Here is a 23,110-nt window from a genome sequence, read left to right as displayed (position 1 = left end):
TATTCCAAACCACACAAGCATCATTTCCGATTTTAATGTGGTATTTAAATCCATTCTAAGCCTATAAGGCCTCTTCAAAACCATGATAAAATCAAAATTGTTACTTGGGCAATTATATTAAGGGTTTCCCGAAGGTTTACCCATTCTATCATTAAGTAGAATCTTAATGTTAAATCCACTAAATGTTTGCAGGAGACCCTTTGATTTTATACGAATGCATGCTTCCATGAGATTTTGGATATCTAGATCAACAACATATTAATGCAAATCTTATCTCACAGTTTTCTGCAAAATTGACGTATTGTAGAGCAATTCTACTGAAAAAATATGATTATCTATAATCAGTTATTTTTGAATGCCTTTTTAGTTTTAGGCAGCGGTGATTTTTTGTTTGTTTTTTAAATAACCGGGAAAAAACCGGGAATTAGAAAATTGAATTTGAATGGACACCCTGGTTTACCTTTGTAACTTTCGACGTAATGAAAATTTGCTCTTGATTTAGATTAGCTTATAGCAGAGAACTTCCATTATATTTCTAGACAAACAATCAAAATGCTCCTATCTGCTTTGGGTGATTCTTTTCATCGACTTTCTCTTGCGGTAATAACTTAACTATAAAAAAAATCCATGAAATCTGGATGTTGTGGGCTAGATAGGAATCTTCTTTATTAAACTATGTTGTAAAAATAGCGTAAAACCTGTTTGTATAGCCTTGGTTATCAAAATAGAAAGTCGATGAAGAGAATCGATCAAAGCAGATAGGACACTTTGAAATGTTCATCGAGAATTTAGATCCAACAACTCTGTCCTACACATTTATGCTTGTTCATTTTAAATACGTTCCCTGGAATTCTGTCAAAAATTTATACTTTCAAAGTGACATTCATCTACTCGGTTTTCCCATTTCTCCCTCAATTCATCCCAAACTGTGTTTGTGCACATTTTCGATCTCGTGCCATTTGCACGTTATGCACTATCTCACTTTCACCTCATTCTTCCCGATCCAATCTGTCCGCAACTGCTAACTGACTCTACTGCTTTGAACAGACGTTTAAAGCGCGCATAACCGAATTCGAATGTTTACATTTAAACGGCAGTCAAAACAGAGAGGGTCACAGCAGAGCATCATCAGAGTTACACGGACGAATGCGAGCGCAGTAGGTCATTCGTGTTGGGTAGCGATAAAAAAAAAAGACGACCGCTACTATGATCAGCAGCACCCTCTCCTCCTTCCGCAGCAATGAAAGAGCCAGTGAGAAGAGTGAGAATCACAACATCAGCGTTGATGATGATGATGCATTGTTACAGGAGGTTTGAACTCTTTTCTCACAACTGACACGACGAATGGAATGGGTAAATTGTAAGTGTACTGTCGCTTGCGTGAATTTTGCACATTTTTCCAGCATGGCATTTTTATGACACTATTTTTCGATGTTGGAAAGTTCCGAAAGTTAACTCAATGCCCATAAGTCTCATTTCCCCTTGAGGTTGCTTGTTTACAGGGGGTTAGTAATCTAAAATTGATTTATACGTAAACTACCAACCATCATCAATCCTAATCGAGGTACGAAATCGTGAATTATTCATCGAAGCAACCGCAAGGACCACATACAACTTGTTTTCGGTTAGCAGCTTCTTGAAAAGGGATTAACAAACCTTTTGGGGAGAACGAATGCAAACAAACAAATCTACCCCCGGAGGGTAAGTCACATCCGAGCAAACACTCACTACACGGAAAAGTAATTTTACAATCTTTGACGGGCACGTGTTTCTTATGTTTCTTCCGAAAGGATGCTGCGTGGCACCCTTTTCGTTTGTAATTTAATCCACTTGGAACTATCGCCGGCACGGAACACTTCTTTTACAGGACAAGGGTGCGAGTGTACCGAACTAGTAGTGTTAATGATGACAAACAATCGTCGGGAAATGGTACCCAAGTGATATTTTATGAGGTATCGCGTGATATTTATTACGATAACTTGAAAATTTCTCCACAGAAAATCGATAATTGCCAGAGCAGCATCCCCTCGATTATCAAATTTGGTCATAAATTCTGACCAAGGCCCATTAGAGTCGCTTACATCTTTCGCCTACTGCCTAGACGGAAGTAGAATTTTACTTTTAGGACACTCCACTTTGGCTGTCGACCAAGCGTCGCCTCCTGGCTTGCGGGGGAGAGACAGAACGGGAAAACAACAGTCGTGTCGGTCGGCTACTGCTATGATGGTGCGTGCATCAGAGCAGCTAGCCGAAACAAGGCCGTGGCAGGATGCTGTCGGGAGGGAAGTCGGTAGGTACGTGAGCGAAATCCTCGAGCGGTTGAACATTGTGTATAGCATTTGACAGTCCCAGTAGAATAAGACAGGGAAACTGGAGTGATTTCCCATACCAATTCTTTGATTTCTGTTTGTAAAATGAGAAAGGATTTGCTATTATATCCAACCGATGGATTTTTAACATCAAGGAATTATGGGGTACATTTGGGAATAGGGTTGGTTGTAACTGGCTGAGTGAGAACATTTACAAAAACTATACTTAAATTTATGATTTGACTACCACGGAGACGATGCGGAGTTTTCAAATAATAAAATCCACAATCTCACGTTCGCAGGTCATTCCTACAGGCAACCCTATTACCAGAGCCACGAGCTGTTGTACATAAAACTTTAGCAAAAATTGTGCGTAAATCATGTGTCGCATGTGTTGCTACCAACCGACTCGGCATGCTTAGTTGGTTGTCATGTTAGTGTGAGTGCCCTTCTCCCGACAACCGCTTATAAACAAATCCTACAAGCCGAATCCAGCGCCTACTTGGCTCTGCATGGCGGCGAGAAAGGATATAACGATGATAGTGTGTGATAGAAGGGAAATTTAACGGGGAAAAATGAGGGTGCTAAAAACATTGCCGATACTTCCAGCGCAACGCAAGATCAATGGCACGTTTGTGTCAGTGGCAGTTGGCAGTTGTTGCCTGAAACATATGAGCGGTTCCATATCATTAAAGCAACGAGTAATTTTCATCTTTTTTGATTTGCATGAAACCTTGCATACAAGTTTTTGGGGAAGAAAAACGCCGTTTTACATACTTGGTTCGCCATTTTGAATCTAGCCTTACTTATGAGAAGGGCCTATGAAAAATGCACATGATATCTTCAAAAAATTGTATCTCGGAAACGGTTTGTCCGATTGGTTTGGTGTCTTGGGTGAAGTTTTAGACAATTGTTGGTGTTATATGGAGAAAATATGCACGGTAAAAAAAAAGTTTGGTATTTGTGTTTTGAACTAAAATATAAATTTTCCCTTTAAAGTGACATGTCAATAATTTTTTTATTATCCTTATGTTATAGCTGACTAAAAATGCTATCTAGTGCACAGTAGGTTGTTCTGGAGAAAAATAGGTTACGATGAAAAAAATTGTTTTTAAAAAAAATACAATTTTCAAAAAAGCTATTAAGAAAAGTCAAAAAAGTTTGTCACCCTAAGTTTATGAAAGTACATCAAATTTGCAAACAAAAAGTATTTTGGTAACATTTTTCTAAGATGCACCGTTTAGAAGATATTACTGATTTAATATTGTTTTTTTTTGATAACTTAATAAGTTTTGGCCCTTTTCGGATGTACTCCGTGTTTTTCCAGTTTCAAAAGTATTTTTTTCGGAAAGATTGGAAAATTTTGCTTCGTTTTGCAGGATGAAGTTCAATCACACCATTGGAACGTGCAACAGGCCACAATCCATCCTTTCGTAATATATTATACTGAAAATATGCAAATTAAACATTTTAGCTTCATTATAATTTCTGAAGAACTAAGACATGATTCAGTCACTGTCAATTTGTTTATTGATAAAATGATAAACTTTTTACAAATTGATCAAAATAAAAACATAAAAAAAATTTATTTTATGTCAGATGGTGCTGCTTCACAGTATAAAAACCGAAAAAACTTTTCTAGCCTTTGTAAATTTAAGTCAAAGTATGGTATTGACGCTGAATGGCATTTCTTCGCAACATCGCACGGAAAAGGTCCATGCGATGCTATTGGAGGTACGATAAAACGCATGGCTACCAGAGCAAGTTTAGCCAAAGAACGCGAACACCCGATAAAGACTGCAAGAGAGTTGTTTAATTGGGCAAACAAACGAAAAGAAGAAGAAGTTACAAAGTTGTCATTTTGTTATTCTACTACAGAAGAATACGAAAATATGTCTTTGCAGCTAAATAATCAATATAATAATGCAAAAACAATTCAAGGAACTCTAAAATTCCACTCATTTCTTCCTCTATCAGAAAATACAATAAAGGCAAAGCTTTATTCAAACTGTCCTGACAATGATGCCAAAATATTCAATATTGTTAAGAAAGTTGTGTAAACAATAATTTTATAAAAATACAGGAATAAAAATAAACTGATGATATCCAACATATAATGTTATTTTTTATTGCGCACAATCACCATCCCTGAAAAATAAGCTTAATTCGCTCTTTTGAATCTTGCTAATTGAGGAGCTTACATTTGCAGTTCTCAAAAAGGTGTATCTCGAAATCGAGTTGTCTCATCGGTTTGATGTCTGTGGCGATGTTCGGCAATAGAGAGAAAATATGCACAGTATAAACACATCCAGTTTAAATGGATTAAACTGTTAGGCGATATGCAAGAGTTGAATGCACATTTTCAGCACAACGCACCAAAAATCACTTGAAGAAATCATTGTTCCTGATAGTGGGATTTTGTAACTTGTTTTTCAAAATACTTTTAAGGCAGAGAATTTCACTCGAATCTTTAAGCTGTCAGTGTCATTTTAACTCAAAATTTTCCAATCTTTCCGAAAAAAAATACTTTTCAAACTGGAAAAACACGGAGTACATCCGAAAAGGGCCAAAACTTATTAAGTTATCAAAAAAAACAATATTAAATCAGTAATATCTTCTAAACGGTGCATCTTAGAAAAATGTTACCGAAGTACTTTTTGTTTGCAAATTTGATGTACTTTCATAAAATTAGGGTGACGAACTTTTTTGACTTTTCTTAATAGCTTTTTTGAAAATTGTATTTTTTTTAAAAACAATTTTTTTCATCGTAACCTATTTTTCTCCAGAACAACCTACTGTGCACTAGATAGCATTTTTAGTCAGCTATAACATAAGGATAATAAAAAAATTATTGACATGTCACTTTAAAGGGAAAATTTATATTTTAGTTCAAAACACAAATACCAAACTTTTTTTTTACCGTGCATATTTTCTCCATATAACACCAACAATTGTCTAAAACTTCACCCAAGACACCAAACCAATCGGATAAACCGTTTCCGAGATACAATTTTTTGAAGATATCATGTGCATTTTTCATAGGCCCTTCTCATAAGTAAGGCTAGATTCAAAATGGCGAACCAAGTATGCAAAACGGCGTTTTTCTTCCCCAAAAACTTGTATGCAAGGTTTCATGCAAATCAAAAAATACAAAAAATAAAAACTGGAAAAATTTCCCACTTGTTCGTGGAACCGCTCATATAGGCAACAACAGGAGGTAGGTTCGTCGTTCGGGAGAGGGTCCTTTAAGTTATTACAAATGAGGGGTGTTTTTCTATTAGTTTGTCTGGTGGTGTTCGCTCCGTGGCCGGTTTAAAAGCGAAAGCGTGAGTGTAAATAACAATGGATGTGTTTCTAAATGTGCCTGTTTTATGAATGAAAGTGAGAGCGAAAGTGTGTAGCTCGGTCCGGGAGCAACTCCCACAGGAGTTTCAAATGTGTTTCTAGTTGATAGTGTGACGTGTGAGTTATGGCCTTCTTCCGGGTTTTGGTCGTGTTTGGAGATAGTTTAATTTCCATGTTTTGCCAGTGGAAAATCCATGGGCTTAGGTAAAGGATTTTAATAGCGTCAGCTGGGATCAAAACAAGCAATTTGTGAGGTAATTATAACGGATATGCAACTAAATGGTTCTTATTTTTATTTAATTCTTGCAAACTCCAGATACCGTGCCAGATCAATCGAATATCCTAATTGCCTGTTTGTCACTCCCTCCGGGCTCGAACAGATAAAACAAACCATTTTATCTTCTTATCGAATTTCTTTCCAAAAGCGACAACCCCACTCAATTCAAATCCTCTACTGCCAACATTGATGCGTTGATGTGATGATTCTTCATCCCTCCATCTTCTGATTAGCTTCGTCGTCGTCCCTCTACAACATGATCTGACATATTTTACCCCCACCCACTCGATGCCTTGGGGGGAGCAAACAAGGGAAGAAACTCGATTATCCCAATTTGCCAGGTCTGTGTCCCCAAAAACAAAACAAGGTGATGAAACGCAGCTGTTTTTTGGATTCCACAGAGCGACACCCCCGGGAAGTCACGCTGTTTGATTTTCCTTCAAATGCATCAAAAACACGAACAACGGCGGTAAAAGAAGAAGTAGACAGTCAGTGGCAGGTGTGGGGTGTTTTACTTGGTAAACGATTCTACCATCAGCAGAACGCTGTATTCTGGGTGATTGCTTATGCATTCAACTTTCCTGCTGATTTTGATCGGTCGCCTTCCGTCGTCTTGCTTCTGGTTCTAACAACTATCCGAAAACGACGTTTACCGAAAATGTGGGGGGAAAACACTGAAAACAGCAAGCCAGCTAGGGGAGTTCTGGTCTCCCCAGGAATCGGTAATGGCAGTAGGCATTGAATTCGCTTATCGATGTGCGTCTGGGGATCAAATTATCATCGACGGCATGGAGTTTGGTGCGAAGTTTGGTCATTATTGGTCTATTGTTGGGCTAAATTGGAATTCATTGTCAACGGGAGTAACACTTCATAGGATGCTTTTATTTAGTGGTAAACACGAGGTAGTGGAGAGAATCTTGAATCAACAGATCGGTAGTTTGATGTTGATATCAAGTTGAATCAATTAATCGCATGAAGTAATTTTGATAAGCCGCCATCCAGCCGGAAAATGCAGTTTTGAAAATAATATGAATAGAATCTGTATGGAATCGAGGCATAAACAATCGTTTAAAGGAATCGTGATACATACAGTGTATCTCAAAATAGAGCGTACAGCTGTCCTTATTAAAAAAAAAGCTATACGAACACAATTTAAAAAGATAGATTTCTGAATGTTTGATCAACTGATAATGATGAAATCATCTACTGGCAACTAGCTCATCGAAAAATTGGGATTATACGGATGAGTTAGAGTTGTTTTAGAAAACGCCTTTGTCTAAAAGAAAGTAATTTCTTGAATAATGCGTCAATTTTTTTTTAAATATTGCTTTGCATAATTAGTCATAATAAAGATCATGCGAACAAAAAAGTTAAAATCGAGTGTTTTACTTTAAATTACTCAAACTGCATACCAGCTCCGTCAATAAAGTCCAAAACCATATCGAAAAATCAATAAATAGTTGCTTAAACTGGCTGGTGGTTTACAAACTCTATCATTTCAAAGAATTAACAAAAAATCTTTTCAGGAGTACGCTCAATTTTTCGATAAATTATTATGCTGATTCTATGAATTAATTGCATTCCCACCAAATCATAAAACCTAGAAAATTGGGAATTTTGTTGCTTGCACCACAGAATGTTGTAAAATCTTCTATTACATTTCTCGTGAGACTGATTGATTATCACTTTTACGAGACGCTTCAACCCAGCTAGAAAATTTGATTCTTCACCCTCACATAATATTCAACTCCAACTGCGCTCAAATTTCGATCGTCCGTTTTCATCATCTTTCCGCACATCGAGCAGCAGCAGTGAAATCGACAGAAAAACTTCAATCGAAGACACCCTACTTACCGGTTCGTCATGTCGGCTGGCGGAGCATGGATTTCGACTTTGGTTTGCTGTTGGTGGTGAGTGACGAATCCGCCGGTTGATGTCACTGCTGCGGCTGCTGCGACGGCTGCTGCGACGGCTGCTGCCTTCTGCTTGGTCGCCTGCTTATATCGACCTAACGAGGGAAAGATGGAAAAACATGCAGTGGTGAATTTACGTTTCGATATTGATCGACTACCTGGTGGCAAAACAGAGAAACTTACTGAGAGCGAAGAATAGGGAGAGCACTGCTTTCAGCCGACCGCTGCAGATGTCGTTTGGGGTGACTGATTCAAGACCGCCAACTTGATGCTGTCTCAGTACGGTGAGACAGGAATTGACGTTGTCGTACTGTAATGTAGAGAAATAGAAGGAGAAATTAGTAAGATTGGGGTCTAATGCGGTTTCAAAAGGATACGTTAAATTTATATGAATTTAAAATCATGTTTATACATTCAAATCTGAGCTAAAATAAAATCCTTTTAGTTTAAATAAATGATTTTTTTTTATGTTCGAACTGATTTACCATTATTTCGTTGTAGAGCTATTTAGATGTTTTCGAAACGATTTTAACGTTTTAAGGTCATTTTAACGTTTAAAGGTTATTTTTAAGATATGTTGGTAAATATATGCCGTTTTGACGGTCGTAATGTCATTTAAGTGTTATTAATATCATTTTGTCATATATATGATTTTTTTTCCAATATTATTATTATTATGTAAAGCCAAACTGATCTTCAACGCATGAACAACCCCAGAATAACACATTGTTTGGGAACCTGGGAACTCACTCTCCAAATGATAACTAAGGGTGTTACAGAAAAGCTTTTTTATGGCGGTAGCTCTGCAAAACGTGATTTAGACGTAGAGCTATTTTTGATATAGTCATAGCTAAGCAAATATTTCTGAAGCATCTAAATTTAGTATATACCAACCATATTATATTTTTACACATTCCTTGGAGTCCCTTCTATAAGAGAATTGTATGTCCTGGCCTACTAGATGCTTATGTTTTTTTTTTTTAATTTTCAGAGATCACGGTTTTTAATGAGTAATAAGTGGGCATCAAATAAAAAAGTACATGGGGTAAAGAACTACTTCGGCCTATTCGCTCATTTTGGGCCTATCGAGCAGAAAACTTCAAATAAATCCATGATTTCAGAGCTAACAAGTCAAGTATGCGTTTGGTACGATACTTTAGTTAATTAGCTACCGAACGAAGTCAATGAGAACGCGTGATTTGAAGGTTTTCACCCATTATTCCCAAAAACAAAAGAAGCGCTCCGACCGAATCAATTTTTATCTTCATCCGATAAGCCGAAGTGAATTCATTGGCGCTTCTATGGCGTTTCAATGCGTTAGGTCGAGTTTAGAATCCGTAGCCCGAGTTTGGCGTCAAGAAGCAGTGTTAGACTTTTGACAATATCTCAACGATTGGTTTCTCTTTACCAAATCTTACGGTACGTACGGAACGGTAAATAAATTTGGAAACCATCAGTAATAATAACATCCCGTTTGGTGCTAAACTGCGCTAGATTAAGAAACACTAAGTGCGGGTTGTGCTTAATAGGCCGGAAATGGGGTAGTTAACCCTACATATGACATTTAATCAAGTTGGTGTCTTCAGACAACTTTTTAGTTAGATTGAAACGTTTCTGGTAAATGGGTCTTCCATTAATTTAACTACATAGAACGCTACTTAAAAATTCTAACTCTTTTGCATGATAATTTACAAGAATAAAATATTCTACAAAGTGGTAGAACTTATCAGGTCTAAGAATTTGTTCTAAAACAACTCAACGGGCCCATATTTGAATAGATATAGAAATACTGATGCTGATCGATCTTAATATTATTGATATATTGGTGATTTAAAGTAGTTTAACATTACTTTTCATGTAGTCTTTGGACGTTTCCTGGATACTGGCTCCATTTTAGGTGTGATGATCCTTTTCTTAAGTGAAATTTCCGGACAATTTGGCCTAATGATATTCGACGTCGTTCGTCCAAATCACATTCAGCCTAATATCTTTTAGCCTAATGACTCGTTACAATAAAATAGAATGTAAACTGTAACGAAACGCTACAAATTTTCAGTGTACTCACTCTTGAATTTGTTTTAGCAGAGGCCACATTACACAACTCGAAACGAAACATTTTTTGTACGAATGCTAGTATGAAAAAGTGTTTCGTTTTAAGCTGCGCAAGTTTTGCTGTGTGAATTCAGAAAAGTGTTGCGAATTTAAAGAACATTCTGCGTACTCGAGGAAGCTCTGTGAACTTCAGAAATATCCTGTGAATTTCTGCGAATTTCTGAAAAAGTCTGAAAATCTCAGGAAAATTATATAAACTTCAGGAAAATTTTGCAAACTTCACGAAATAATCGCGAACTTTTGAAAAATTATGCAAAACTCAAGAATATTCTACGAACATCAGAAAAATTCTTCGAACTTTAGGAACTTTAGGAACTTTAGACAGCAAGTTCATCAAACTTCAGGAAAGTTCTTGTGAATTTAAGGAAAGCTATGAGAACTTTAGAAAAACTCTGCAAACTGCAGAATAATTCTGAAAACTTAAAAATGTTTCGCAAACTCCAGGAATATCCTGTAAAATTCAAGAAAAAAAGTCTAACTTCAGGAGAATTTATCGACCATCCGGAAATCTCTATAAATTTCAGAAAAATTATGCGAACTTCAGGAAAACCCTGTGAACTTCAGGAAATTTCTATGAACCTCAGAAAAGTCTGTGAATCTCAGAAAAATTATGAAATATTAAGGAAAATTGTGCGAACTGCACAAACTTCAGGAAAGTTATGTAATATTCAAGACTTTTCTGCGAACGATAGAAAAGTTCTACGAGCATAAGAATAACTCTCCGGAAACTTCTTGTGAATTTTTGGAAAATTATGCGATTGTCATGCTATTAGAACTTTAGAAAAACTATGCAAACTTCAGAATAATTCTGAAAACCTAAAAATGTTTCGCAAACTCCAGGAATATCCTGAGAAATTCAAGAAAAAAATTCTAACTTCAGGAGAATTTATCGACCATCCGGAAAGCTCTATAAACTTCAGAAAAACTATGCCAACTTCAGGAAAATCCTGTGACCGTCAGGAAATTTCTATGAACCTCAGAAAAGTCTGTGAATCTCAGAAAAATTATGAAATATTAAGGAAAATTGTGCGATCTGTACAAACTTCATGAAAGTTATGTAATATTCAAGACTTTTCTGCGAACTATAGAAAAGTTCTACGAGCATTAGAATAACTCTCCGAACTTTAGCAAAATTCTGTGACTTTCAGATAAGTTCTTTTAACTTCAGGAAAGGTCTTGTGAATTTCAGGAAAATTATGCGATTGTCAGGACAACTCTGCGAACTTTAGAATAATTCTGAAAACTTCAGAACAATTCTGTTGACTTAAAAAAAATCTACAAACTTCAGGAATATCCAATGAAAATCAAGAAAAATTTTCGAACTTCAGGAAAATTTTAGAAACTTCAAGAAATCTCTGTAAACTTCAAGAAAATTCTGCGAACTTCAGAAGTTCATGTGAACTTCAGGAAACTTTTACGATCCTCAGGAAAGTTCTGCGAACATCAGACAAACTCTCCGAACTTTAGAAGAAATCTGCCAATATCAGGAAAGTTCTTTTGAACTTCAGGAAAGTTCTTATGAATTTTAGGAAAGCTTTGAGAACTTTAGAAAAACTCTGCAAACTTCAGAATAATTCTGAAAACTTAAAAATGTTTCGCTAACTCCAGGAATATCTTGTGAAATTCAAAAAAAAAATTTCTAACTTCAGGAGAATTTATTGAACATTCGGAAATCTTTGTAAACTTCAGAAAAATTATGCGAACTTCAGAAAAAACCTGTTTACTTCAGGAATTTTTTATGAACCTCAAAAACATTATGGTGCGCGAACTGTTCAAACATTTTGTGAACTTCAGGAAAATTATTTTTTTTTCTTTTTTATTATAGACACTTTAACACTCTTGGGACATTCGTGACTTGTCCGGGGGTGAGATTTGAACTCGTGACTTTGGCGTGAGAGGTATGGATGTTAACCACTACGCCGGAGTCGCCCTAGGAAAATTATCTTATATTCTACGGCCTATAAAAAAAGTTCTACGAACATAAGAAAAAAAAACTCTCCGAACTTTAGCAAAATTATGTGGCTATCAAGCAAGTTCTTTTAATTTCAGGAAAGTTCTTGTGAACTTCAGGAAAGATCTTGTGAATTTCAGGAAAATTATGTGATTGTCAGGACAGCTCTGCGAACTTCAAAGTAATTCTGAAAGGTTCAGAATTATTCTGTTGACTTAAAAAAATCTGGAAAACTGGTTTCAAAAGGATACGTAAAATTTTTATGAATTAAAAATCATGGTGACATATTAAAATCTGAGCTTAAATAAAATCCTTTTAGTTTAGTTTAGTTTAAATAAAGGATTTGTTTTATTTTTATGTTTGAACTGATTTTGGCGTTTAAGGGCATACCATTATTTCGTTGCAGAGCTATTTAGATGTTTTCAAACCATTTTAACGTGATTAGGTAATTTTAACGTTTTGAGGTCACTTTTAAGTTATTTTGGTAAAAATTTGCCATTCATACGAAATTGTAAACAATATTTTTATTATAATGTAAAGCCAAAATGATCTTCAATGCATGAACAACCCCGAACCTCAGAAAAATTATGAGATAATCAGGAAAATTGTGCGAACTGTACAAGCTTCAGGAAAATTATGTAATATTCAAGAATTTTCTGCGAACTACAGAAAAGATGTACAAACACTAGAAAAACTCTCCGAACTTTAGCAAAATTCTGTGACTTTAAGACAAGTTCTTTTAACTTCAGGAAAGATCTTGTGAATTTCAGGAAAATTATGCGATTGTCAGGACAACTCTGCAAACTTCAGAATAATTCTGAAAACTTCAAAATAATTCTGTTAACTTAAAAAAAAATCTTCAAACTTCAGGAATATCCTATGAAATTCAAGAATTTTTTTCGAACTTCAGGAAAATGTAACAAACTTCAAGAAATCTCTGTAAACTTCTGTGAACTTCAGGAAAATCCTGTGAACCTCAGGAAATTTCAACGAACCTCAGAAAAAGTCTGCAAACCTCAGAAACATTATGAGATCTTCAGGAAAATTGTGCGAACTGTGCAAACATATTGTGGACTTCAGGAAAATTTTGTAATATTCTACGGCCTATAAAAAAAGTTCTACGAACATAAGAAATTTTATCCGAACTTTAGCAAAATTCTGTGACTATCAGGCAAGTTCTTTTAACTTCAGGAAAGTTCTTGTGAACTTCAGGAAAATAAAGCAAATGTTAGGAAAACTTTGCGAACTTTAGAACAATTCTGAAGGCTTTATTTTAATTCTGTTAACTTAAAAAAAATCAGCTTCAGGAATATCCTATGAAATTCAAGAAGTGGTTCGATCTTCAGAAAAATTTAACGAACCGCAGGAAAACCCTGTGAACTTCAAGTAATTTCTACGATCCTCAGGAAAGTTCTGTGAACATCAGACAAACTATACGTACTTTAGAAAAATTCTGGGAATATCAGGAAAGTTCTTGTGAACTTCAGGAAATATCGTGTGAACTTCAGGAAAGTTTTTTTTTTTCCTTTGGTTTGTTTTTTCCGTCGATCTTGTTTTCCGTGCTGAGCACCAATGCTACCGACGTGCCAGGAAGGCAGCTCCCACACCTGGACCCTACCTATCGACCCATCAACTCATGAACCGGGGACCAACGGCTTTACTTCCCATCCGAAGGAAGGCATGATCAGAGATGTTATGCCTTAGAACATCCCGGCGGCGCCGACTGGTGTTGAACCCAGGCCTGCTGGGGTGAGAGGTAATCACGCTTACCACTACACCACCGGCGCCGTTAAGGAAAGTTTTTTGAACTTCAGGAAAACTCTCTGAGCTTCAGAATAATTCTGGAAACTTAAAAAAGTTCTGAAAACTTAAATAATTTTTTTTTGTGTTATCCAACATTATTTTTTTCAATCTTCAGGAAATTTTTACGAATCTTTGTATACTTGAGAAACATTCTATGAACTTCAGGAATATCAAGTGAACTTCAGGAAAATTCTACGAAATTCAGAAAGGTCAATAAATATCAGAAAAATTATGCAAACTTCAGGAAAAATCTGCGAATTTCAGAAAAACTCTCCAAACTTTATTAAAATTCTGCGAATATCAGGAAAGCTCTTCAAACTTTAGAAAACTTCTAAAGAAATTCAGAAAAGATCTTGTGAACTTTGCGATCTTCAGAATAACTCTGTAAACTTCTGAACAATTTTTCAATCCCAGTTGGCGCCGCCGGGATGTTCTGAGGCATAACATCTCTGATCACGTCTTCCTTCGGAAGGGAAGTAAAGCCGTTGGTCCCCGGTGCATGAGTTGATGGGTCGATAGATAGGGTCCAGGTGTGGGAACTACCTCCCTGGCGTCTGTGATTGCCACGGAAAACAAGATCGACGGAAAACAAATCAAGGAGAAAAAAAAACTTCTGAACAATTCTGTAAACTGGAAAAAATGCTCTGCAAACTTCAGGAAAATTGTGCGACATTCAAGAAAAAATTTCGAACTTCAGGAAAATTTACCAATTCTGCAGGAAATTTTGTGAACTTTATGAATATCCTGTAGATTTCGGAGAAATTCTAAGATTTTCAGAAAAAAGTCTGGGAACGTCAAAAAAATTCTGTGAAGTTTTGGAAAATTATGCAAAATTCAAGAATATTCTGGGAACTTCAGGAATGTTCAGCGACATCAGAAGACTCTACGAACTTTAGGAAAATTCTGCTAATATAAGGCAGCTCAACAAACAATTTGAGTTGATTAAAAGATGAATAAGCAATTGTTTAGCTGAAGAAGCAAATATTTGCCTGAATAAGCTCTTATTCAACATTTAATGTTTGTTGGGAGGTTCTTCAAACGTCAAGAGAGTTCTTATGATCTTCAGTAAAGATTTTTGAAACTTCTGGAGAGTTATGCAAACTTCAGGAAAAGTCTGCGAACTTCAGAATAATTGTGCGAACTTCAGAATTATTCTATAAATTTGAAAAAAAATCTGCAAACTTCAGGTGAATTCTACAAAAATCAAGTTAATTTTTCGAACGTTAGGAAAATTTAACGAACTTAGAGAACGTCTACAAACTTCAGAAAAATTCAGAAAATTTCAGGAAAATTCTACAAACTTAAAAAAAAAAGTCTGCGAACCTCAGGAACATTATGCGAACTTGACAAAATTTGTGAGAATTTCACGAAAATTATTCTATCTTTACGAAAATTATTATATGGTCACGAAAATTCTGCGAAATTTTGTAAAACTATGTAAAATTCAAGAAATTCAAGAAAATTCTGTGAACATCAGAAAAGCCTCCGAACTTTCGAAAAATTCTGCGCATAACAAGAAAGCTCTTCAAACTTCAGGTAAGTTCATTAACCTTCAGGAAAGTTCTTGCAAACTTCAGAAAGATCTTGTGATCTTCTGGACAATTATGCGAACTTCAGGAAAACTTTGAGAACCTCAGGATAATTTAACGAACCTTATGAAATCTCAGTAAACATCATGAAAATTCTGCGAACTACAGTCTACTGAAGTCTACAAGTAAACTACGTGTTCTAGAGTTTGAGTAATTTAAACTTAAATATGAGTCGATTTTTTATGCCATGTAGTGTGGAAATCCGTTAGTTATTTAGTACTGATCCTTTTGCAGATCAGCAGCGGGGAACGAGCACACCTTAGTGAGAGATTCAACTTTCCACCACCTAAATATGGAGAAATCGACAATCAAAAGAGCAATTTATAAGCTTATTAATACGATTCTAAATACTTCGTGCTCAAAAAGTGTTGATGAATCAGCATCAGGGTTACTGCAACGGTTCAGATAGGAAGGAATATCGAAATAAAGATCATCGGTGAATTGGTGCTAAACACTAACACTATTGCTACTATTTTCACCCAAGTAACAATTCTGCAATCATTTGGCATCCACTCTGATTTATGATGGTTTTATAATGGCAATGAATAATACATTTAGTTTAAATTCAGCATTTCACAGTGTAAAACATTCCTGCTTAGTAGTTCACCTTTTCGTTATTTTAAAAAACCTTTTACAGTCTGACGAGAAGTCAAAAACTGTCTTGTTTTAAAATTAAATTTAGAGTAGTTCTAAATCCCACCATAAAACAGTGCTATAAATCAATCAAAAACATCAATTTTTTTTATTAATGTCTTGATAAAAATACTCTATAGACCTGTTCTATCATTATTAGAGCAATCATAAAACCATTAAGTTTTAAATGAGAGCAAAAGGCATATATTGTTGCACTTTAGGCTTTTAGAAGTGTATCATAAAATCTCCTGTCCCTAGTAACATTGCAAGCTTTATATAGGTTTTATAGTATTCTATAAATCCAAATCATGGTGTACAGAACCCTCATAAAACCAAAATTGATACTTGGGCTGTTTACAAATTGAATTGTAAGGGTGGATCCTCACAGTGAATAAAAACCAAATTTATGACAAGGATATCTCGAAAGATAAACGAAGTTCGAGGAAAAATTCAAGCGATGCTAACGACCGAAGGGAAGTTGATTTCAGTAAAAAAATAATTCTTTAGAAGAACGTCCGGCGGAACGGGTACCATCAACGCCTGAGCATCTGGTGGAGAAGAGTGAAGTGAGCGTGGTTATCAAAACAGTTTGAAAACAAACCAGCCTACTCCAGACCTTGCGAATAGATGAAGATCGGAATAACTTGCATCAGTACCGACAGCAAACCACTGAAACTGTCAGTTAGCGGACACTAGTTGGTTTCCGATCCATAGCTGCGATTTTATTCGGTGAAAGGGTCATCACTTGGAAAAAAATCATTCAACCGTATATTCCTGCATCGTTTGATGGTGCACTTCCAGACCCATCCAGAAGAATGCGAAATGTTGTGAACACTTTCTGAGCAACTGCTTCCAAGCCATCATCGGGAGGGACTCACCTGGAAGGACGCTGAATCGCACAGCGCAACTATTGAAAGATAAACAAACTTTGACGTTTAACATTTTGCTGCCATAAATCTGAATGGGTTAGTATCAAGCAAAATGGCTTTAGATTAATACAATTTAGTCTACAAGTTTTCTTCATAAAAGCCATTTCAAAACCTTATGAATTTGTTAAGGATTTCTTGAAAGCAAAATAACTTTTTAACAAATGGCCCATGAAAATCAACTTTTGTGCCCCCGCCATATTACAATTATTTTGTTTGTTTTCGACAATCTTCGATTTTCAATCTATATTTAATTGGATATAACTTTATTTTAGTTAATATAGCAATGAGAAAATATTTAGAATGCAAAAATCATGAGAAACAAAAATCTCAGCTAAGCTTAGTGATCGATCTGAAGATTTTTTTTTCTTAATGTAAAATAATTAGTAAAATCGATATTTTCCGTGGGCGGACTCAAATTTTTCGATGTACGAGCAGTTTTTAATTTAATTATATTGATAAGATCGGATGGTATTTATGAATCCTTTTTTATTTTGAATGTTGTTTTTCTAGTGAACTTAGCAAGCAGCTAGGGTAAATGGCTCGGATAATGGTTTTAATTGTTGCCAAATAGCTTATATTGTAGCTTAAATACGGTTTCAAAATGGGTCTCAAAGCGTTTATCGTACAACCATTTTGCAGTAAATCAACCTTGAAGAGCTTCGTAAATATACCCTTCAGAACCTTCTCCAGTGTGGGCCAACTAGACAGATTCTAGCATCAATGAGGTTTTGGTGAATGCATCAATGGCAAAGCAGTCTTGACTTGGGTTTTATGAATATTGTTTTATAGTAGCTTTGTAGTATTTCATAAAACTTAAAATGTTACTTGGACAAGCAACATATTCATTACATTTTGCAAAATAATTACAGACTTGGAGGAGAAAAACTTGGCTAAATATAACACAATTTGCTGATACCAACATTTTTGCCCTTCTCGTTTCAAGACCCGGAGAGTATTCAAATTCGGAAAGGACCAAATAAAGTAGGATTTATAGGATTATTACAACCTTTTAGAGATGCTGTAAAGTTGTTTACTAATATACCAATAGACTCATCTCAACGGGATCGGAAAATGTTTCTATATATGTATGCATGTATGTATGTATGTATTTAAGTTCGTATGAGAGTAACTCACTCAATTTTTGCAGAGATGGTGTTGACGCAACCACTGGGCACAAGTAGAGGTGAAGCTACCGTCCACTCCCTTGAACGACCATCGATCGACTCCTTTGAAGGAACGAGAGAAAAAGCTGCAACTGTCAAACTGGCGCGTGTTTGAACCGAGAAAACACTTAACAAAAATCTAAAAACTACAAATAATAAATAGTTTCATTCGGGTAGTGTCTAATAAGATTAAAATAAGTTAGCTCTATTGTTAAGGTAAGCGTTTAGCAATCAACGTGTTCAATTCAATGACTAACAAGATTCCAACTCTAGAAAATAGAACTGACGGCAACGGCAACTGAAATCCTAACCTAACCAACGAATGTAAACACTGAAAAAGTAAGTTTGAATGATAATTCCAATGATTGATTTCTCTAACATAATCAAAAATAAATTTCCAGCTTTGAAGCTGCTCAGTAACAGCAACTACAAAACAGTGTTTAGTTGGAATCCGCAACATTCTTCAAAGTTTTTCAATTCCCGAGTGGGATTGAAATCTAACCTTCAATAAGAGATGCCGCAGGGACACCTGGATGAAGAAAAACACTGCAAAAAGTGTGACAGGCCTGATTCCGCGGAGAATATGGTCGGATGTGATGCCTGTGAAACATGGGAACACTACGGATGTGCGGGTGTGTCCGAATCGATCGCCGATCCAAATCGATCATGGATGTGTGAACTTTGCCGATCTAAAGCATTAGCTGCAGCTGCGGAGGAAGAGGAGAAATCAAATTCAACTATGTCTGCTTACACTTCGGCATCAAGTAGAAAATCTCGACAAACCCAACTGCGCCTGGAACTATTGGAACAACAAAACAAGCTGAAAATGAAGCGTTTGGAAGAGGAAGAGAAATATCTGAAAGAGAGATTCGAGCTACTGATGCAGATGGAGGACGATGAAGATTTGGCCAGCAACAGAAGTCATGTTAGTGCTAAATCGAAGCAGGAATGGTTGGAACAGTGGTTAGAAAAGGAGGTTATGGTTGGCTCCATAAGTAAAACGGATACTAAACTTCCGTATAGCAGCAGAATACCTGCAGCAACGCAAGGGAAAACAGCGACAATTCCTACCTCTGAAACACAGTCAGTTTCGAGGAAGTTGGATGTATCGCCTGCGGGAAGCGGATCGACAATCGTTTCTACTCCGACACAATTGAAGAACCTAGCAGTTGAAGTCTCCATGCCAAGCCAATTAGTATCCAGAGTAGTGCCTCCTTTGCTACCTCCACCGGGGGTATTTTCGTCGAAAACGTTTGACAATAGGGCAACGCCCCAAGTAAATAGTCAACAAGTGCAGCTGCTTGATTTTCCAGCTGTGAAGTCAACCAGCTACCTTCCACGTATGTCTGTCAACACCGTTCCATGGGGCACATCTGTAGGAACGAATACAATTCCTACGTTCTCATCGGCTCTGGCTGCGCTGCCAACAGTAACCACCGAAACATTTGCAACCCAAGAAAGTTTGACTCGCAGGAATCTCCCCCCAACAATGATGGAACGTGAACGCACAGTTACAAGCAACGTTTTTCCATACCTGTCGACTGCACCCGGTAGTCTGCGTCCAGATCCAGTAAATGTGGGACTCGGAAACGTTGAATTAGCATCAGCAACTCGTACGGATAACCAAACAGCTCCTGTTTCATCCGGGATTAACCCATACGGGTCGGAGAATTGTCAACACGTAGCAGTAGCATCTGGACCAACCGCTTATCAACTAGCCGCTCGTCAAGTTATGCCTAGAGATTTGCCAACTTTTGCCGGTGCTGCAGAAGAGTGGCCTATTTTCTATAGTAGTTTCAAAAATTCCACGGAGGTTTGCGGTTATAGTGACGCAGAAAACCTGTCTAGACTTCAACGATGTCTACGAGGGAATGCTCTAGAATCAGTAAGAAGTCGTCTGCTACTTCCTTCCTCGGTACCTTATGTCATTGAAACCCTTCGCATGCTGTATGGAAGACCGGAAGTTCTCATCAATTCTCTCTTGAGGCGCGTGCGGTCTGCTCCAACTCCGAAGGCAGATAATTTGAAGTCAATAATTGACTATGGACTAGCGGTACAGAACCTGATTGACCACATGATCATCGCGGAACAGCAGAGTCATCTCACGAATCCTATGCTTCTGAGCGAACTAGTAGAGAAACTACCCACACATTTTAAACTGCAATGGGGTTGCTATAAACAGTCACAGGTTGATGTCAACCTAGCAACATTCAACGACTTTATGTCAAATCTAGTCAGCCTGGCATCGGACCTTATGATCAATACGGATTCATGCCAAGGCAACTCGAAGGTGGGGCGTTCTGATAGATTCAAAGAGAAACTCTTCGTTCATGCTGAAGAGTCATCGAGTGAGCAGAATAAAGAACGCCATCAAGAGGACCAGGATCGACCGCTTAAAGGTTGTTCATACTGCGAAGATATAAGTCATCAAATATCAAACTGCCAATCTTTCAAAACCATGACCATTGACGCTCGTTGGAAGACTGTTCGTCAAAAGAATCTGTGCCGGACCTGTTTGGTACCTCATCGAAAATGGCCATGCCGTTCAAAGAAGGAATGTGGACTCGAAGGTTGCCGATCACGTCACCATCAGCTTTTGCATGCTCAGTACGTCCAGCAGACAGAACAGATGTTGCAGGAACCTTCGATTAACAACAGCTTGCAAGCTCCCCAGAACCATCATTGCGGTAAATCGTATTCCCTATTCAGATACTTGCCAGTGAAGCTGTCATGGAATGGCAAAGTCGCCAACATTTTCGCATTCCTGGACGAAGGATCAAGTCTAACTCTTCTAGAAGCTGAAGTCGCCGAGCAACTAGGGATTGATGGGCCTTCTTCTCCGTTATGGCTTTCGTGGACCGGGAATATTTCCAGAGAAGAGAAGGGATCGAAACGCGTTAGTGTGACCATCGCCGGTGGTAGCTCCAATAAAAAGTACACTATGGAGAATGTTCAAACCGTCGACGAGTTGAATCTACCCAAGCAGTCTTTCAATTATGAAGAGCTAACTGATCAGTACCATCATTTGAGCGGATTACCTCTATACAGTTATTCGGATATTGCACCGCGCATGATCATAGGGTTGGAACATGCAAGACTGCTCACTGCTTTGAAGACACGAGAAGGAAGGAACGAAGGGCCCATTGCTGTCAAGACTCGACTGGGTTGGTGTGCGTTTGGGAAGGAGTCTGAAAGCGTGCATACATCAGAGAACCTGAATTTTCACTATGGTCAAACTATAAGCAATCAATCGCTACACCACATGATGAGAAGTTACTTTGCTGTCGAGGAAAGTGCCGTTACCAAGAAGCTTGATGGCGAGGAAGATAAGCGCGCACTCCAAATTTTGGAACAAACTACAGTCCGAAAGGGGAACCATTATGAAACAGGACTGCTGTGGAGAGTCGATGATCCTGTATTTCCTAACAGCTTACCCATGGCAAAAGGACGATTGAAGAGTTTGGAGAAGCGCCTGGCACGAGATCCGGAACTAGCAGCAAAAGTGAACGAACAAATCGAAAGCTACGTGAAGAAGGGTTACGCACACAAGGCGACAAATGAAGAGCTTGAGCAGACGGATCCTCAACGCGTATGGTACCTTCCATTAGGAGTAGTCGTTAACCCAAGAAAGCCTGGAAAAATTCGTCTGATCTGGGATGCTGCGGCGAAGGTGGAAGGTGTCAGTTTTAACGACCTACTTCTAAAAGGACCGGATCTTCTTGCATCTTTAGTTGCGGTTATTCTCCGGTTCAGAGAACGAAATATTGCAGTCTGTGGTGACATATGTGAAATGTTTCACCAAATCTGGATTCGAGTGACCGATACGAAGTTTCAACGATTCCTCTGGAGAAGCAGCCCGGATGGAAACATTGAAATCTATATTATGGATGTCGCCACGTTCGGCGCCACGTGCTCACCCTGCTCTGCGCAGTTTATAAAAAACAAAAACGCAGAAGAGTACTCTGCAACCTATCCGAGAGCTGTTGAAGCTATTACTAAAAACCATTACGTAGATGATTTCCTGGACAGTATGGATACGGTGGAGGAAGCAGTGCAGCTTGTGAAGGAAGTGAAGACTATTCACGCAGCTGCAGGGTTTGAAATCCGGAAGTTTCGTTCGAATGCACCCGAAGTTCTATCTGCTTTAGGAGAGCCTGAAGCATCATCAGACAAATCCATCAACTCCGACAAGCAAATCAATTCCGATCGAGTACTTGGCTTGATTTGGGATCCACTCAAGGACGTATTCACTTTCGACGCATCTGGTTTGATATCCCAACGACTATTCAACGGAAGCGTGATACCCACGAAACGACAGGTACTACAAATGGTGATGAAGTTGTTTGATCCTCTTGGTTTCATTTCCCATTACACCATCCATGGGAAAATTTTAATGCAGGAGATTTGGAGATCTGGAACAAACTGGGACGAACCGATTACGGAGAGCTTGCTCGATATGTGGTACCGTTGGTCAGAGCAACTGGCACTAATTGGAGAAGTTCAGGTGCCTCGATGTTACTTCGGGAATCTTTCATCAAAAACCATGCGAGATCTTCAACTACATGTGTTTGTAGACGCAAGTGAAGCAGCCTATGCTTGCGTAGCATACCTCCGATTGGACTGCGTAGAAGGAACGAGATGTGCATTGGTGGCCTCAAAAACAAAGGTGGCTCCTTTGAAACCGCTTTCGATTCCTCGGATGGAGCTACAGGCAGCTATGATTGGGGCCCGACTGATGCAGACAGTCTGTTCTTCGCTTACACTTCCGATCAGCAAACGTTTCCTATGGTCAGACTCAACCACAGTACTGGCATGGTTACACTCGAACAGCCGTCGTTACCACCAATTTGTGGGATTCCGTGTTGGGGAGATACTCTCCCTGAGCAGCTTGGATGAATGGAGGTACGTGCCATCAGCTTTGAATGTAGCTGATGATGCGACTAAGTGGATATGTGGTCCAACATTTGATCCCGATAGCCGCTGGTTCAAGGGTCCAGAGTTCCTTGCGAAAGAAGTTGATGAATGGCCCGTGAAAGCTGAGAATCACACTACCACCAGTGAAGAACTTCGTCCTGTCCTCCTACAT

General features: G+C 37.9%; 1 protein-coding gene across 8 annotated transcripts in view; it reads right to left on the bottom strand.

Annotated features, from left to right (window-relative positions):
* LOC135714989 (protein sickie-like) overlaps positions 1-23,110 on the bottom strand; it is a 511,961-nt gene that overhangs the window by 288,648 nt on the left and 200,203 nt on the right. For all 8 annotated transcript variants that reach the window (XM_065238435.1, XM_065238394.1, XM_065238411.1 and 5 more), the window contains 2 exons: positions 8,028-8,154; positions 7,786-7,939 (listed from right to left, as the gene is read on the bottom strand). In XM_065238435.1, coding sequence (XP_065094507.1) covers positions 7,786-7,939; positions 8,028-8,154 — 281 coding nt within the window. The remainder of the gene's footprint in view (positions 1-7,785; positions 7,940-8,027; positions 8,155-23,110) is intronic.

The sequence above is a fragment of the Ochlerotatus camptorhynchus genome, unplaced genomic scaffold, assembly GCF_037179485.1.
Source record: "Ochlerotatus camptorhynchus isolate MF236.1 unplaced genomic scaffold, CSIRO-AGI_Acam_v1.1 ptg000045l, whole genome shotgun sequence".
Lineage (NCBI taxonomy): Eukaryota > Metazoa > Arthropoda > Insecta > Diptera > Culicidae > Ochlerotatus > Ochlerotatus camptorhynchus.
This window is presented reverse-complemented; position numbering and strand designations above follow the sequence as displayed.